At 45.3% G+C, this 18,239-nt stretch overlaps 1 protein-coding gene across 1 annotated transcript in view; it reads left to right on the top strand.

The window, feature by feature from the left end:
* The first annotated feature begins 2,022 nt into the window (after nt 1-2,022).
* The window catches only part of STX7 (syntaxin 7), a 34,669-nt gene continuing 18,452 nt past the window's right edge, over nt 2,023-18,239 (top strand). The window contains exons 1-2 of the mRNA XM_066611202.1: nt 2,023-2,141; nt 6,808-6,947. Coding sequence (XP_066467299.1) covers nt 6,863-6,947 — 85 coding nt within the window. The 5' untranslated portion in view covers nt 2,023-2,141; nt 6,808-6,862. The remainder of the gene's footprint in view (nt 2,142-6,807; nt 6,948-18,239) is intronic.

The raw sequence follows: 18,239 nt of genomic DNA, 5'->3' as shown, positions 1-18,239 counted from the left end.
GGGCTACTCTGTAAATGCTTTTAACAATGATAGTAAATGGAACTTCCTCCCGGGTAAGTGTGGGTAGAATTGCAGCCTAGGATTGTTAAAAATTTTCCTGTTTGATGATGTCACTTCTGATCATGACATCACTTCTAGTGGGTCCCGACAGATTCTCATTCTAAAAAGTGGGTCCCAGTGGTAAAAGATGAATTCAGTGGCAGAAGCATCTGCCAAATCTTAACCCCTTCCTGCACCCAATCTGTCTTCATGGGTCCATGTGGACTTGCACCAGCAGTATAGTTGGCACAAGTCCAACTTGACCCATTGGGGCAGCAGGAGCTTACCCTGGAATAAGGGAACAAACGCTCCTTTCTCCCAGGGATGCCTCTGGAGACCAAAACTCCCCCATGGGATGCAGCAGGCACCACATTGGCACCACTGCATCACCATGCAGGGTGTTAAATAGGATTGGACTGCCCATTAGTCCAACAGAACCTGGGATTTTGGTAGATCTGTCTATTTTGGAAGTTGGTGTTTTGGTCCCTTTCTCTAGAAACCTGTTTACTGCCTGAACCGAGCCCCAGAATGTGGAATTTGGGAACTTTTTTGACTCATTCCATCACTCCCACCTAGTCTGTGTTTAAGTTTGAATTTGCTGGATGCCTTAGGAGCACTCAGGACCAGCACCCATCACTGTCCACCAATTTGGCATCACTGCTCCTCTTTCTCCTTTCAGTTACTGAATTGGAAAAGGAAGAGGGGGACAGAGAGGAAGAGAAAATGTGAGGGGACAAGAGTCCTGAGCCAGGACATTGGACAGTGAGAGGGACTGAGGCTGGTGCACCATCAGGTAAGGGGGGGACACATTTCAGAAGGTCTTTGGCTGGCCCTGGGAGTAGTCATTCCAAGCAATTGGAATGCAAGGGAGGGCACCAGGATGCAGGTCTCTTGTTATCTGGTGTGCTCCCTGGGGCATTTGGTGGGAAGCTGGACTAGATGGGCCTATGGCCTGATCCAGTGGGGCTGTTCTTATGTTAAATATTTTTCAAATGAATTACGACTGAGAAGGAAGGTATTGCAGTTACAATACTGCATTTATTTCATTTCCAAAATATTGTTCTCACGAATGTCTAGCATATGCCACTGTCTCTTGCACAATTTTTTTTTAACAATGAGTTTAAAAAATGTCAGGACTGGCATGTTCTAGATGGGTTTTGGCTGAGAAGGAGTTAATAAAAGCAAGCTGTTGGAATTGGTTCAGGTTTAAAATATGGTTCTCATGTATCTCTAACACATCCCACCTCTTTTTTTTCTTCTGAACACCCATGTTATTTCTTGGTCAGATTATCCCAGTCTCAACCAGTGGAACGGGTACCACCAGTGGTGCTAGAGGTGGTGTCTGGTGGTACTTGCAGGATCCGTGCCGCCGGGCAGCAAGACCAGGAATGCAATGCAACAAACAGTGGTAGGAGGCTTGGTTTGAGCTCCAAAGCATGCTTTTCCAGGCTCTGAAAAGCCTTCCCATTCACCCTGAGCTGGTGTTTGTTGCCTCACATCTGGCCTCCCAACCCAGAAGTGATCAGCAACGATGTCACCCGTTACTTCTGGTTGCACTTCGAATCGGTGGAGGAGGCCAAGCCTTGAGAATCAGGGGGCTCCACTGTGCCCTCTTCAGAGTCCCAACCCTCCCTGCGGGGGATGACAGCACCTCAATGCGCCCCACACTGGACCGGGGAGGATCGGGTTTGGGAGGCGGCGGCAGCTCCACAGTGCGCACCCAGCCAAGTTGAAGGTCCTGCCCCAGTTGTGGCAAATCGCTCCCTGCCGCAGACGTGGGGGGCAAACCGGGACTGCCACTTCTTCTTCCCGAGGATCCGCCCCCTGCCGAGAGCGAAGGCAGGCGGAGCCTCTCCGAGCCCAGCAGGCGCCCTGCAAAGGGGCTTGGCTGGCGGGCGGGACGCGTCGCTCCGAGAGGAGGGCTCCGAGGCTGCGCTCCGCCTCCCCCGTTCCGGGCACTGCGGCTGGGCTGGGCGGAGGGGAGTGGCCGGCCGGCTGGCGTCGTCGTCGGCGGGTCAGCTGAGCGGCAGCGGCCAAGCCTGGAGCCCGGGCAGCCTTCGCAGCGCTGGGACGCACCGAGGGGCCAGAGCTGGTGTCTTGGGGTAAGGCGCGCGGGGCGCAGCTCCCTGGCAAGGGCGCCCTGCCTCGCCTGGCCGGCCAGCCAGCTGTGTGCGTGGCAGAGCGCAGGTGGCCGCCGCCTTGGCGCAGAGCTGCAGCAGGGGAAGGGCTCGAGGCAGGGCAGCCTCGGAGACGCCCGGGTGGCACTTCAGCTGCACCGCCCTGCGGGTGGCTGTTCCGCATTTCCCGGGCAGGCCCCCGCACGGGAGGCGAGAGCTCTCGCTGCCCCCAGGGCGCCCCTCTCGCTTCCTGGGCGGGCGCCCCTCTTCCTGGCGCGGCACCCCTCGCAGCCAGGCGAGGCTCTGCCCGGGACGCCTGGCTTTCCTCCAGGGGGTTTCCCAACCGAGGAGGAGACTTCCCACCTCCCACGGGGGTGCTTGGGGCGAGGGGGCACCGTGTGCCTGAGGTGAGGCAGGAGAGGGAAGGAGCCCAAGCCTGCCTTTCCAGCTTCCCTGGGGACCTCCCTCCTTGGGCTGGAAGCATCATGTGATGAGGTATCACAGGTTTTCCTTTCAATAAAGGGCCTTCAGAGAGGGGAAGAAAATGGAATGAGGCCTGAATGAATGGATGGGTGGGGGTGTGTGGGGGGGGAGACACATGGATGGAAAACAGCAAGGCTATGGGATGGGTCGCTTTCTGCAGAGCTCATTCCTTGTGGAGTTCTGTGACAGAGTCCAGGATGTGTGGCTGATGATGGAATGTTTTTGCCAGCTCGCTTCTGTTTGTGTAATTACTCTTGCTCCTTTAGGGTGAGCACACCTGCCTCGTCACTCCTGGGAGGATACACTCTTGGTCAGAAGGAACCAGAGCCAACAGTACAACCCTCTGTGAATGTGCTGTAATTACCAGGGCATGTTGTAATGTCGGCCCCATGGATCTTTTCCTTTACTGGGAGAATGTTAGTCAGGAAAAAGGCAACTGAGAATGAGCAGCCCCTGACCCTGTCTGTTCCCCCTGTGACTGCTTGTTGGGAGGATTTTTTTTTATGTGAGGAGGGGTCACTTGCCCATGCGCAGCATGTGTAGTTTCAGCCTTCATCCTTGAGCTTGTTTGGTTTATGCAGATATTGTGTGGAGGCTTTAAAGTTGGGTGCAACCACTTCCTTGTTCTCAGGATGGAGGCCTGGCCTTCTCTACTGAACACCAATCAGTAGAGGTGTTTGTTTCCGGTGAGTAAGATTGGGCAACGGCCCAAGCCATGGGCTTGGCCCACACAGTGGGCTTATTTCTGAATCAAATAAACAACGTTGTTTTCAAACTTCTCTGCCAATTCGGACATAATCCTAACTGCATCCTGGGATGGCTCTAGTTCCTTGCACCGGCCTAGGAGGGTCGCAAATGTGCTGTAAAGCACATTTCCACCTACACTGGAGTCAACTGGGCTAGTGCAATGTGCACCAGCCCGTAGAGGCTGTATCCAGCCTCTGTAGTGCTGAAACCCAGTAAGTCTGTGCTGGCCAGCCGGTGTGGGGATCTGGGAGGACTTGGGAAGGGTGGAGAGAAGGTGTTCTGGGGTGGGAGAGAGCAGGCGGGCCTGTGGGTGGATGGTTGAGGAGTGGGGCCAGGACCCAGCAGTCATGCTGCAGCCTAGTCCTGTTTACAGGAGGTACAGAGCAGCTCCAGACCACTCTGTTTTTCTCAAATCTGTGCCAAATCTATAGATGGCACAGATCTGAGTAGACCCACTGGGGCCGCTGCAGCCCTCCCTGGGGTAAGGAGAATTTTTTCCCCTTGCCTGGGCCAAGCTTCGGTCAGCCCCAAACTTGTGCTGGATACAGTGCAGGTCTAGTGGCCTGCCTGTTCCAGCACAAGTTAGGATTACGCTGTTAGTTGTTAAATTCCTATTGAGTTGGTGTGAAGCATGCCCATTTTCTACCATCTGTGTAACTATTAGTAATACAGTCTCCCTAATAAATACCAGGGTGTATCTATTGTAAATAGTTGAATTTGGAAACTATGTAACAGGTAACCTTGATACCCAAATGACTTTAGGCATATGAAACTATCACTTCAATAGTGTTTGTAATGGTCTCTGACTGGGTAATCCTGTTCTCTGCGTATCTTTTTGTATAATAGGTTGGTTTTGCTCCAAGGCTAGTGTGCATAGGTTTACAGCGTGAGGCAGCTAATTTTCTTATTGGTGCTCTTAAAATGTTACTTTTGGTTACTTGAAGGAAAAGCTGAAGGTTGAAAGTGTCTCTCATGCTTCCCAGTGTATCTTGCAAATTATATTAAACCCATTTCTGCCCAATGTTGCATATTCCCAATAGGGAGCAAATATGTACATCTGTGGGCTGGGCAGAAATGGGTTAATTTGGATCATTGAACGTTTTTTTTTTACCTAGGCATACCATCAGTGAGACAGAATGCTCTCAGTGAGGTGCATTTTAAAATAAATCAGAACTTGGAATAACTGATCTTACAAGTATGTGTTGGGCAAATGTTGAGCTGGCAGAGTTTACTCATTTGCTACTTTGTATAATTACAAACAAAAAAACTCCCTAAATTTTGTATGGAAAATACTGATTGCTCTGAAATGCATTTTCAGGCCGGCCCCCTGTTATCAACTGAATTTGCAGATACCGGATCAGTGATCTGTGTATCTGTCTCCCATGCCCGTTAGTGTTGTTTAATAACTTACCAATGAAGTATTTTTTGCTTTAACAGGTCGCTGTAAGCATTGAAGCTTATAACGCAAGATGAGCAGGCTGCCAGCAGCCTGAATGCTTGACAAAACTAGCTTAAAAGGTAACAGGAAGCAGTTAACTTCTTGCTTCCTGTTACCATTTGAATGATTATTGCATTCACACTATTGGCAGGCTGCTCAATTTGTGCTATAAGATAGAATGCTTATAGCAACTATTTTCAACCAGTGTGCCGTGGTACACTGGTGTGCCGCGAATGGTCTGCAGGTATACCGTGGGAATTTGGGGGGGGGGTCATTTATGATTAGGGCCATTGGGGGATGTGAGCCCCTACCAGTAGCATGGTGTGCCTTGTCAATTATCAAAAAGCTGATGGTGTGCCTTGGCAATTTCAGCACCTTGACAGTGTGCCCTGAGATGAAAAAGGCTGAAAATCTCTGGCTTATAGGCATCTGTTAAAGCAAGAAATACTTCGCTGAGACGCTTTTAAACAATGCTAAGGTGTGCAGGGGCCGATATTATTACAGGTGTGCCCTGTATCCCTGGGGGGGGGGATCCCTGGAACGGATCCCCTGTGGATATGGGGGCACACCTGTATTTAATAAAAATTACTCTTGTTAATATGCCATCTCACGAATCCTTGCATCAGCTTGGGTTTAAACTAGACATGATGATAAATACATCTTTAGCCTTCCATTTTTGTGATTTTTAAAATCAGATCTAGATTGAGAATGAAGTAGTAGTTAGGGAGGAAAGGAGGTTTAACACTTCTCTCCCTGTGTTGAAGTCTTACTAAAAATCATGTCCCTGAAGCTGCTGTTGACACTAGAAGCAGCTCATCTCCCTGAGCAAATAGTTTTGAGGGGGAATTTTTGTTGTTTGTGTCTCTGTGTATGCTTTTAATCCTTTACCTCACACCACAACGCATGCTGTAATCTCAGTCAAGGTAGATGTGATTGCTGATAGTTTAAAAAAATAGAAGGGCAAATATGTGTTTAGGGGTGACAACTAGATGTAACATTAATGAGCTCGGTGTGGTTGGGATGCCCTGGTGATAGTACCCTGTTTAGGCTGAAAATCCTGGAATGTGGCACTTTGGGCACTTCTGCTCCCCTTGTGAGAGCCAATAACACCATGGTGTTATGGCAGAATAACTGTGCCTGGTTCCCCTCAAAACTTCTTTCCTTAATTTGGCCCTACCTTTGTGCCAGTTACTTCTTGTTTTGCTTAGCAATCTCAAAATTGGACTATATAAGACCTGAAATTTCTCATACCTGTACAGTGTATGCCATCTCAAGCAGGTTGTGCTAGGACAGTTAGCAATCTTGAAGCTCAGTGAGCCTATAGTTTTTTGAGACACTGACAAAAGTCAGTGATGCAAAAAAAAAAAGTCACCAACTGAATGCAGAGAAGAGGAAATGCAACCAGATGTTACTTTGTAAAGAAAGGAATTGAAAATATACTAAAAACAGTACAGAATTCTGCAACGTGAAAACAACTGTATAGGAAATGTCTGCTGAAAGCGAGCCCCCCCATCTTGCTACAGTTTTTTTCTGGTTTGCCTCTCCATGTCTTGATGGGGGACTACTTTCCCAGTTGGTTGTTCTATCTTCATTCATTGGGATTGACCTCAGACTTTTTTTCTGAGATGATCAGGCGATGCGATAGCCCAACAGTGATGTGGAGTACATTCTTCATTTGGCGTATATGATAGATGTGCTTCCTTACTCAGTTGTAACTCCCATTGAACTTTATGGGTCTTCTGAGTACATGTGCATAGGATTGGGCTGCGCATATTGTACACTGTAAATTCTATTGTGTCCTGTTTGGTATGAAGTACAATATATTGTATTTAAATGCTGATATAAAATACATGCTGTTAGTTGTTGATCCAGTGTACTTCAGTGCTAGGGTGTGGATTTGGTTATTAACAAAGCTTTTCTGAATATGTGAAGGTTTGCAGTACCATGGTTTGTAACTTTTAAGTAACTTTTTTATATTTTCAGGTGAAGATATTGGCGAACCTACTGTCTATGATCTTTGTGGGTCTTATAATCGACCATGGAGTACAACACAGGCGTCGCTGGGGACCCGAACCAATTAGCACAGCGTATAACTTCTAATATCCAGAAAATCACACAATGCAGTAAGTTAGACTTAAACCAATTCATAACCATAAACAGAATTCTTTCAAAAAGAATGCCTTTTGCTTAATGGACCAAGATCAGAAACTTTTGTTGAAACAAATTTTTTTCTTTGAAAAATCATGCAAATAGTGATTTGATATTGGTTTGAAATCCTTTTGTTAGCAAATTTTTCATGAGTTATATAGTTCCTTTTAAATATGTCTTCTAAGGAGTTTTGGGCACATAGCCACAACTTGGGCCTCTTGACAATCTTATCTGGAAACTTGTGCATATTCTGGGTGGTGAAGGATTGAGTTAAGAGTAATAGATTTACCTTGCACGATTCTTTTGTAATAGGAAAGCACATCTGAAAATTGATTGGTGTGGAAAGATATGCATTAAAAAGAAAAGGTTTGCTTTGTGTGTAATGTACTTGCATATGTGATCTTCAGATGCCCTCTGCAGAGCTTGCCTACTGTGGCCTACTTTGGCAGTAGAATCTCTTATAACAAAAATTAAATTTCTTGTACTGGTTAAAATGAACTTGATAGTATGAAATGTAACACTTTAAAGGCTGGCAACTGTTGCACAAACTTTCATGAAGTAGTGCCCACTTGAACAGATGAAATGTGGTGGTAAATGTTACTACAGGTTGTCCCTCGTTATCCTCTGGGATTCTGTTGCAGAACCCCTAGTGGATTAAAAAAACTCTGTGGATAAAAAAAACAGTGGAAAAATAGATTTAAAGAACCACTTCTTGCCCCTCCATTGTTCCTAATAAAGTCATGCCTCAACATTAGCAGGCGCTTGATTCTGAGACTCCCCGCTGATACCATAAAATATGTTAAATAAAAGAGTTCAAAAAAATAAAAAGTGTGTCTCTTTACAATTGTGGTTTAAAAACAGCTTTTCTTATAGTGAGGCAGTCTGCAATTAAAGATGCAAAGGACCCTCTTCCTTTGCCTGGCTTAGCTGAAGAATGTAACGATCGCTTGCATTCTTTTTTACAACAGTAAGGAAAGCAGTTTTTAAACTGTGATTTTAAAGGGATGCATTTTTCCCCTATTCCAGGGATCAGCACATTCCTTCTTATTTGCAGTGGCCATTCGTGTGGCATCAAATCTGTGTATAAAAAATCAGTGTTTAACAAGGTAGGACCTGTATAAGCAACACCGCTTCTGCCAAGGCTCTGGGAGGGACAGATGGAAGGAGGCAAGGAATGTTAGGAGAGGAAGGGGCAAACCAAGAAGAATGAGAGAGACAGAAACTGCTAAGGTCCTTGAGAGGACTGTGAATGCGTGCCTTCGAAGAAGTGGTGCTGCTGAAAGGGCGTCCTGCATGATAATTGGACTCTCTCGTATCTTGAAAATATGATCAAGATTTGTACATTTTTCTCTTGTGACATTTGTAGCTAATGAGTTTCTGTGTGAAAACAGTGTGTTCATTTCTGACCATTGTCTGCTTAATGACATAACTACCTGCTTAATGATATAACTTCTGACCCTGAGCAGGCACTATGAATGTTATTTGGCTCACTGTATGAAATGCATTTGACACCAGCACCTTAAATTATTGTCCACAAGCTGGAAAGAATCCAAAGCAGAACAAGTTGATGCCTGGGGCATCCCTTCTGCCATTGCAGATAATCTGGAGTTCAAGTGGAAATGGATGCAAGCAATTTTATGTGTGAAATGTTGTGCAAATTGGTGAAAGCATGCTTACAAGGGCTCATTGCTAGATTCTAGGAGGGGATTATGAAGCAATTCACTTGAAAATGCCTCCAGTGTCATACATCACACAGACACAATGGTGCCCAAGAAGTATGCATTAAAAAAACCCCAATTTTTACAATTGAGATTAATCTCAAGTCTTCTCCAGTGTCACTCAAGCTACTGTTGGAGTGTTGGCCTTGGGTCCCTGGTAAACTAGGGAGCCACACAGGCTTCATCAAGCCTCAGAGAGTGCTTAGAAGCAACTGTCAGTTGCCTGAGTTGCTTCTGTATTTTAGATGAGAACCAGGGCTTCAAAAGAGTTTCCAGTTGCCAGAGTTGCAAGCAAATGAAAAATCTCCAATCTACTGAGCCATCTGGAAACCAGGCAGAAACCAGTCATAGCAGAAACCACCTCTATGGAGGACTGAACTTGCAGTGATTCTAAATTCTACCAGATAGTAATCTGTTCATAACAAGGGAGCAACTTGCTCCCCCACCCACCAGTCATTCCCCTCAAATCAAGCAGGACCTAGTTATTATGTGGAACAGGTCTATGGTTGTCATGACAGCCATGAAATCCTAAGCTGTTTCTTCCTAAGGAGACTTAGCATGGATATTGGAAGTCCCACAGGACAACCTGCAAAGGGAAACTTGGGTGCCATATCCAAGACTACTTTCAGCAGCTCAGGAAGGGAGACATTTGTGGAGTGAAAGATAAGAATGATTTAGTTAAGAGTGACTTAAGAATAATTAGCTAAGAGTGACTTAATCAATTGGGAAATAGACACACTGATGGGATTTATCAAGCTTGCACAGCTAAGATTCTTCAGGAAGCTATGTCTGATGAATCACCCTGTCTGATAGGTTTTTCATCATAAAGGCACAATCGTATACAACAATTTGTGATTAGCCTCCTTGATCCGAGTGAGACTTGTTTCTTTTCTCTGTGAAAATGAATGGAAAACCTCCATATGTGATATTTATTTAATCTGCAGTATATTTAACATTTATAAATTTAGTTAAGAGTTATAGACAGCTTTTCCAGAAATTTAAAGTGGTATATAATCAAACATAATAAAACAATAAAAATAGCTAAAAACATGTAAAACAGAAAAATTACAAATACAGGAGCAAATAGGCACATAATACCAGCAAAAGTAAAGCCGTAAGAACAGCATAGAACAGCAAAACCTATATGTACTGATTTTAAAAGGGGACCCTAGGAGCATCATTTTTCAAAAGCAAAATGAAATAGATGTGTGTTTAAACCCTGCTGGAAACATATAAAGAAGGGGCTTTCCTCGATTCACACTGGGAGATGTGGTGTCTCAACAAAAAAGGTCCTGTGCCTTATTACCATTCCCTTGGCTTCAGCTAGTGGTGGTATTCTATGCAGGCCCCTATCTAATGTTTGTAGGAGATGAGCAGGCTTATGTGGGAGAAGGAGGTCCTTAAGATATCTCAGTCCAGTGTTGGATATTTCAGTCCCATGTCATATAAGATTTTAGAGGTAATCTGCTACACCTTGAATTGGGCTCAGAATTGAAATGGGCAGCTAGTCACACTACTAGGTATTTGTTTTCTGGGAAAGTTCTGTAAATGTATAAAATATATTCTACCTGAAAAAAACTAGTATCTTGGGGAGGAGGGTAAGCTTCAGCAGTTTTCCCTTACATGTTAGCTTTCCACAGGCAGAGAGTTGATGTGAGGAGCATTTATTTTAACTCCTTTCTGTGCCCCAGTCTAAATACATACAGAGGACAATATCATGCGATTCCTGAATGTGTAGACCAGCCTTGATTCAGACCACCCCCCTCCCACATACATACACCTCTTTTGGCGTGGCTGTTGCATGAAACTCATGTTGCATTTTACATTAGCATTTTCCTTGCATGATTATGGAATATGCAAGCAATGCTCCAGGTCTTGAGAAGGGGGATTGTATGCTTTCATAACATGCAAGCACGAAAGGCCAACTGCAGGAGCAAGAAGAGTGCCCAAGCACTTACATAGGCAGGTATGGGAAAAGCTACAGGGGCAGCCATACTCATAAAAGTGCTTGTCAAGAGGGTCTTCATTTTTAAAGAGTTTAGGGTAGTAGCATGCTGCTGTTATAACACAAAGCCACTTGCTTTATAAAACTGACAGATACTGATGAAGACCCATAGCCCCTGATTAGGTAGAGCCATGTTAGATGGCATCCAGAGATTCTGACTTCAACTTAGAGTAGGGGTTCAAAGGGGTTCAAAGGGCAAGTGGAAAAGAATTCTCTTCAAGATGAAACAACTCGATCTTAGACTTTGCCATCCAGTTCCCCTGCTGTTTGATGACTGAAGCAGTCAAGACCTTTTTCCATATTTGTATTTAAGGTGGGAGAACTTCCTTTGAAGAACCTTCTTGGAATTTATTTTAATCCACTTGCTCCTGTACTGATATGGGGACCGAAGCAAGTCCAAACAATTCTTTTCCCTTACTATCTGAAACGCTACTTCTCTTGCCCATTTCGCCGCTTCAGAACCCAAAACTGACCTCAGAGGAAACCAAGAAGTCCTTGAAAGAAGAGAGTATGAATGACAGGTAGAAAAGTGGAGCTTAGACTTTGTCAGTAGCAAGATCTGCCCTAACTCTTGTAGCCTTGAGTGCATGGCTCCCCCCTCATCTGTCTGCCAGCCCAGCAGGGAAGGGCTCCCGCTGGGCTGGGACGCAAAATCAGGCACCAGGAGAACGCCCACTGGGTGGGGTGCCAGCGAGATTGGCTGGAATGGGAGCCCAGGTTTACCCATCCAATAGACCTGGGCTCCCCCTGGATTTGGAGTCCAGATCTACCAACTGGGTGGACCTGGGCTCCCATTCCAGCCAATGGCGCAGATGGGAGTTCAGGTCTACACAGCTGGCAGATCTGGGCTCCAAGTCCATGTGGGAGCCCAGGTCTACTCGTCTGGTTGACCTGGGCTCTGGAGTTGGTAGTGGTCCGTCCATCCGTCCCCAAGCACATACACTGGATCTGTTCCTGCTTGAACTATTCCAGCCTGAACTATATTTTAAGTTGATGGTATTTGTGGGTCATGGAAGAGCATGTGAGTTCAATGGTACCAGGAATTTGCCTTGAGGAAATAGGTCCATGGTGATGCATTCACTGCTGTGGCACACAAACTGGATCCTACAATTGCTTTGATACATGAATACTTGGGGCTAAGCAAGGCAAACAAGTTCTAGTGGTATAACTTGTTTTCCTTTTAATTGGGCTATTACTTTGTGTACAGCATGCTTTTGACCTATGTGGTGGCTAAGGGGTTAATTATAATGCAGTTCTATGTTCAGGGTGGCAAATACAAAGCTCCCAAAATTCAGGGCATAAAACGTGTATCTTGTCATTCTGCAACCAGTGTTTTCTTTGTTAGCTCTTGACGTTTATTTCATGTCTATCCTGCCTTAAGGTGGCATCTACAGTTTTCCAGATAGTACCTAGTCTCCGATCTTCCTTTAGCAAGGCAGCTGAGGGCCCAATCCTATCCAATTTTCCAGTGCTGGTGCTGCTGTGCCAATGGGGTATGCACTGCATCCTGTGGTGGGGGAGCAATCCCAGAGGCCTCCTCAAGGTAAGGGAACATTTGTTCCCTTACCTCATGGCTGCACTAGGGCTGGAAAGTTGGATAGATATCAGATATCAGAAACCATTGTTGGCATCCCAGACAACAAAACGTAAAAACAATAAAATAACCTTAAAAAATCACACATCTCCCCAGTATACAGTCTCTCAATAATCATAGCTCTTATATATTGTAAAGATCATGCAGTTGTTTGTGCCTGCTAAAAATCAGACAAAGGGAAAGTTGGATAGGATTGGGCCCTGAATTATGTGCCTTGTAGGGAAGTGCAATTGGGGGAGTCGCCTGTCATACTCCAAGGAAGATAGTTTCAGCCTCCCCTGTGACTGCATGCAAGCTGGGTTGCGTGATCACAGGGGAGGCCAAGTTCTTGCTGCCAGAGCTCTAGCTCAACAGGCCCGTTAGGTTACAGGGAGAGCTCAGTCTCTGCTGTGATTGTGAGGCTTCCAGGTAGTCCCTGGAATGCCTTGAGGTGCTGCTGCAGGTGCCTCCCTAGCAGTTCACTTTACCGTATGTCACTCTTGCCTTAAGACCATTCTCTGGGTCATTACTTGCTAGCAGTAATCTAGTACAAAATAGGGTCTTAATTATGAAGCAAAGGCTTGTTTTGTACCTGCTATGTTGATCACCAAAGGCTACTGAAAAAACTCCACAGTCAGGGAATTAGAGGACAGGTCCTCTCGTGGATTGAGAACTGGTTGGAGGCCAGGAAGCAGAGAGTGGGTGTCAATGGGCAATTTTCACAATGGAGAGAGGTGAAAAGCGGTGTGCCCCAAGGATCTGTCCTGGGACCGGTGCTTTTCAACCTCTTCATAAATGACCTGGAGACAGGGTTGAGCAGTGAAGTGGCTAAGTTTGCAGATGACACCAAACTTTTCCAAGTGGTAAAGACCAGAAGTGATTGTGAGGAGCTCCAGAAGGATCTCTCCAGACTGGCAGAATGGGCAGCAAAATGGCAGATGTGCTTCAATGTCAGTAAGTGTAAAGTCATGCACATTGGGGCAAAAAATCAAAACTTTAGATATAGGCTGATGGGTTCTGAGCTGTCTGTGACAGATCAGGAGAGAGATCTTGGGGTGGTGGTGGACAGGTCGATGAAAGTGTCGACCCAATGTGCGGTGGCAGTGAAGAAGGCCAATTCTATGCTTGGGATCATTAGGAAGGGTATTGAGAACAAAACGGCTAGTATTATAATGCCATTGTACAAATTGATGGTAAGGCCACACCTGGAGTATTGTGTCCAGTTCTGGTCGCCGCATCTCAAAAAAGACATAGTGGAAATGGAAAGGTGCAAAAGAGAGCGACTAAGATGATTACGGGGCTGGGGCACCTTCCTTATGAGGAAAGGCTACGGCGTTTGGGCCTCTTCAGCCTAGAAAAGAGACGCTTGAGGGGGGACATGATTGAGACATACAAAATTATGCAGGGGATGGACAGAGTGGATAGGGAGATGCTCTTTACACTCTCACATAATACCAGAACCAGGGGACATCCACTAAAATTGAGTGTTGGGTGGGTTAGGACAGACAAAAGAAAATATTTCTTTACTCAGCGCGTGGTCGGTCTGTGGAAGTCCTTGCCACAGGATGTGGTGCTGGCGTCTAACCTAGACGCCTTTAAAAGGGGATTGGACAAGTTTCTGGAGAAAAAATCCATTATGGGGTACAAGCCATGATGCGTATGCGCAACCTCCTGATTTTAGGAATGGGTTAAGTCAGAATGCCAGATGTAGGGGAGGGCACCAGGATGAGGTCTCTTGTTATTTGGTGGGCCGCTGTGAGATACAGGAAGCTGGACTAGATGGGCCTATGGCCTGATCCAGTGGGGCTGTTCTTATGTTCTTATGTTCTTATCAAATATCCTCAGCGTACATATTTATCTGTAGCTATCTTGCTGGTATCTTCCTTGTATCTCTGATTGTGAGCCCCTTTGGGGCATTTCCCCATTATTTTATTTATTATTTTTTGTACTCCGCCTTTCTCCTTGAAGGGCACCCAAGGCGGCTAACAACAATAATGCACAATATACAAAAAACAGGCACAAGCCAACTGCGTCAATGGCACAGAATTCTGTAAACGCACCGCTATCCAGGATACACAATTCTTGTTTCCAGTTCTATCAAACTGGAAAAGAAGGGCTGTTGCATGGTGGAATAATCTTCCAAACTACTGGCTAAGAATACAATGCCAAAAATCCTAGGCATGTAGCATCCTCACAGCATCAACACAGTGTCAGTCAGCACATTCTTTTAGCAGGCAGAGCCCTCTGCTGGCAAACCAAAGTGCCACACCAAGAACTGGAACTCCCTTTTATCCTCTGAGAAAACAAAAATTTCAAGAGAAGGAAATTCCAACTCCTCATTTGAAGAAATTATTTCGTGTCAACACTGGATGAAAGGCTGATTTATCAAGTTTTTGGTGCACCGCTGCAAAAACAGTAGAACAGAATGACAGCTTGCAAAAACTGAAAACTTGGAGAAGAATGAGCAGAGGCAATCATTTTTTATTTGGTATGTCAAAGATGACACAGATTTTATGATAATGAAAACAAATTGCCAATTGTAAGGTCTTGCACAGGTCAACATAGGAAAAAGTCTGACTTTTGTTCCAATATACTCTGCTGTGCCCAGATGCTCTAGAAATCTTTGCAGTTGCACATTCTAGTAAGTTCCAGTAAGCTCTGTTGGCAGTCACTGGACTTCATCTGGTACGGAACTGAGAAAATTCCCTCAAAATGTGCTTCTCAACAGTTTCCAATAATTCAGTCAGTTATTTTTTTCCATGCGGAACAGCAAAATGGGGAGAGACTTCATGGTGCAGAGACTTTGAAACGGTATGAAAGGCAGCTCTGCTTCCTCCTTGAAAGGAGAGAATTAAGAGCATCCCCAGCAAAGCTATGATCCTTGAAGGGCTACACATTTCCTTCTCTGCACATTGAGGTCTCTTCCCTTCTTGTTCCTATATCTGCCTTTCCTTTTCCCCCTCTTTTCCATATGCAAGGCTACATTTGAATATTCTCCCTGCCCCCGCCTTAGTCGACCTAGACTCAGGTCATTACTATTCAGTGCAATCAGTTGCTATTATTGTCACAATTAGCATCTTTGGTTCATTCTGCACCATGTCTGCTTTCTCAACAATAAACATTATCGTTATCATTAACATTTATTTTATTATGTAAACTGTAATCTGATAAAAAGTAGCATAAAACTGTAATGATTCCAAGTTTTTGAGTTGCTATGCAGTGAGTGTCAACTCACTCAATGGTTTCAGAGATGCTCCTTTAGCTTTCTAACTGTGAGACGGGTGACGGTTTCTGGCTGTGGTATTCAGCAATGTGAAGGAGCTTCACTTTTGGGTCTTTCCCTTCCACCCAGGGGCTCATTTCAGTCTCGTTCTTTCCTGCCCCTTTGACTTTTTAGTGCTGTTCTCAGAAACCCATCCTTTATTTAATCTGCTTTCTTGCTGTGGTCATGAGAAGCAGGAGGGTGTAGCCACACCTGTTCCGGTGGTTCATTGATGCTTGACTTGTCTGGCCTCAGAAAACCACATAATGCACTACTGAGATTTCTGACTGCATTCTGAATACTTTCTTACTGTCTGGTATAACACATGTTATACACTCAAGCAGATCCTGGAGACCTCCAGTCCTAAATAGGGAAATTTTCCTATTAGAAACCTGCTTTAATGTTGCTTGTTTCCCATGTAGCAGTGCTTTCATAGTGTCCACTGTTGCAGACTGGCAATTTGCTGATGATCACAGACTGTAAACCTGTTCATGTACCACACTTTGTGTAGAACTGCCATAGAGGGCAATTCCTGTTGTGGTTGGCAATTTCTACTGAAAATCCTTATCTGTGGTGTTTGTGTGAGGTCTGGACATTCAAATAGGGAGCTAGTTTTTAAATTGCTGCATAATAGAAATATGAATATCTGAATTATGGGATGTCTTCAGCCAGTAAATAATACTCAAGTAGTTCATATATGATGAGCAAGGACGTTCTCCACATAAGAAAGATTTTTAAGCCATTTATGCCCAACATTGCATATATGCAACAAGGATCAAGTGTGTATACCTGTGGGCCGGGCAAAAATTGGTTAAATTGGAAGACTGGTTCTCTTAGGTTCCCAAACATTTTCGAGGCTATTGTCTGATTTATAAATTCAAAGGAGCGTGGCTGTGATGGCCATTACAGTGATGCACGTAGCCTGATCTGACCTGTCAGTTTTGCAGCCCAACAAAAATTGGGTCATAAGCCACTGGTGCATCCCGGACCCACAGTTTGGGATCTGCTGTCCCATTCGTGTTTCCCAATTACTGACAGACATATACAGGCATCCCGCGTTATCCATGGGGGTTCCATTCTCAGAACCCCCACAGATAAGGGAGTCTGCTAATGTTCAAATCTGTGGATTTCAGGGGCCCCTTGAAGCATCTGGAGGCTCTTCAGAGGCTGCACATGTCCACCTGCTGTCGCTTTGGGCCTCAGACTGGCTGTTTAAGCTGAAGAAAATACAGGTGCAACCATGTTATACACGGATTTTTTTATACACAGATTTGACTCAACACGAATGGCTACTGCAATTGAGAAGGAATGTGCTAATCCCTGGAGAAGGGGAAAATGCATGCCTTTAAAATCACAGTTTAAAAAACTGCTTTTCTTACTATTGTAGAGAGAGTCACGCAAGGGATTGCAGGTATAACCTAATTATCCACAGATTCCACAGATTTTTCTGCCTCAACTTTATGAGAAGGGCCCTTTAAATTAAAGGAAAACAGTTTAACAATAGCCTTGTTAATGAGAGAGAGCAGCCAGCTGGTTCTCTCTCCAAGGCAAAGGGACCCTTCCCTTGACCATGTGAAAGAAAGATCACTTTGCTCTGGGTGAAGGGAGGGGTTGCTGGCTCCCCTGGAGAGAGACTGATTGATGGATTGTCTACCTAGTGATTGTGTCTTAACATCACAAAGGTCAGCAAGGCTGTTTTTAAATCACCGGAGCAAAAGGACTTGTTTTTTAAATTGATTTGCTTTAGTGCGTTTTTTTTTGCCATCCACTTGAGTTCTGGGAACCCTCCAGAATAATGAGACTCAACCTGTACTACTTCTGTTTTTTTCCCCATAAAACTGGAAGTGTCATTTTTATACCTTTTAAGGCATTCGGAGGCCCAGGGAAGCTCTCCCCTGGCCTCAAAATGCCTTATAAGGCATAAAAATGTCATTTTCAGTTTTAAAAAAAGCAGACGTAGCGGTTTTTTTACCTAAACGGCCATTCTGAGGCCCAAAGAGGCTGCTGGGAGGCACATGCTGCCTCTCTAGGGCTCAAACACTCTCCAGAGGCAAGGGGAACGCAGCTCCCTTGACCTCCAGAGGGTCCAGGTCTGCCCGCCTGTTAATTCGGGGTGACCTGCAGATATGGAAATTCACACATAACGCAGGCGGACCTGTATGTCTGTTCTAGGGCAGAGGGAAAATTTTGGGGGTATGGACTTTACAGTTGTGAGCAAAGTTGCCCTCTGGAACAGGGGTGCCCCAACCCCGGCCCGGAGGCCACTTGCAGCCCTCGGGGGCTCCCAATCAGGTCCTCAGGGAGCCCCCAGTTTCCAATGAGCCTCTGGCCCTCCAGAGACTTGCTGGAGCCTGTGCTGGACCGACGCAGCTGTTCTCAGCAAGAGTATGACTGTTTGACTTCTCACCTGAGCTGTGGGACAAGGGCTTTCTCCACTACTTGCTGGTTCACATCTGTGATGCAACAGTGGCATCGAAGGAAAGGCTGGCCTTGCTTTGTGCAAGGCTTTTTATAGGCCTTGAGCTACTGCAAGATGTTCATTCATTCATATATATTCCATCTCTAATATATTCATTTATGTAAATTTATTCATATTTTAAATGGTAAATTTTTTCCCCAGCCCCCGACACAGTGTCAGAGAGCTGATGTGGCCCTCCTGCCAAAATGTTTGGACACCCCTTCTCTAGAACGTATATTGGACTATTGGTT

The sequence above is a fragment of the Tiliqua scincoides genome, chromosome 1 (genome assembly GCF_035046505.1).
Source record: "Tiliqua scincoides isolate rTilSci1 chromosome 1, rTilSci1.hap2, whole genome shotgun sequence".
Taxonomy (NCBI): Eukaryota; Metazoa; Chordata; class Lepidosauria; order Squamata; family Scincidae; genus Tiliqua; species Tiliqua scincoides.
Note: the sequence above shows the minus strand (reverse complement) of the source record. Positions and strands in the feature narration are given on the sequence as shown.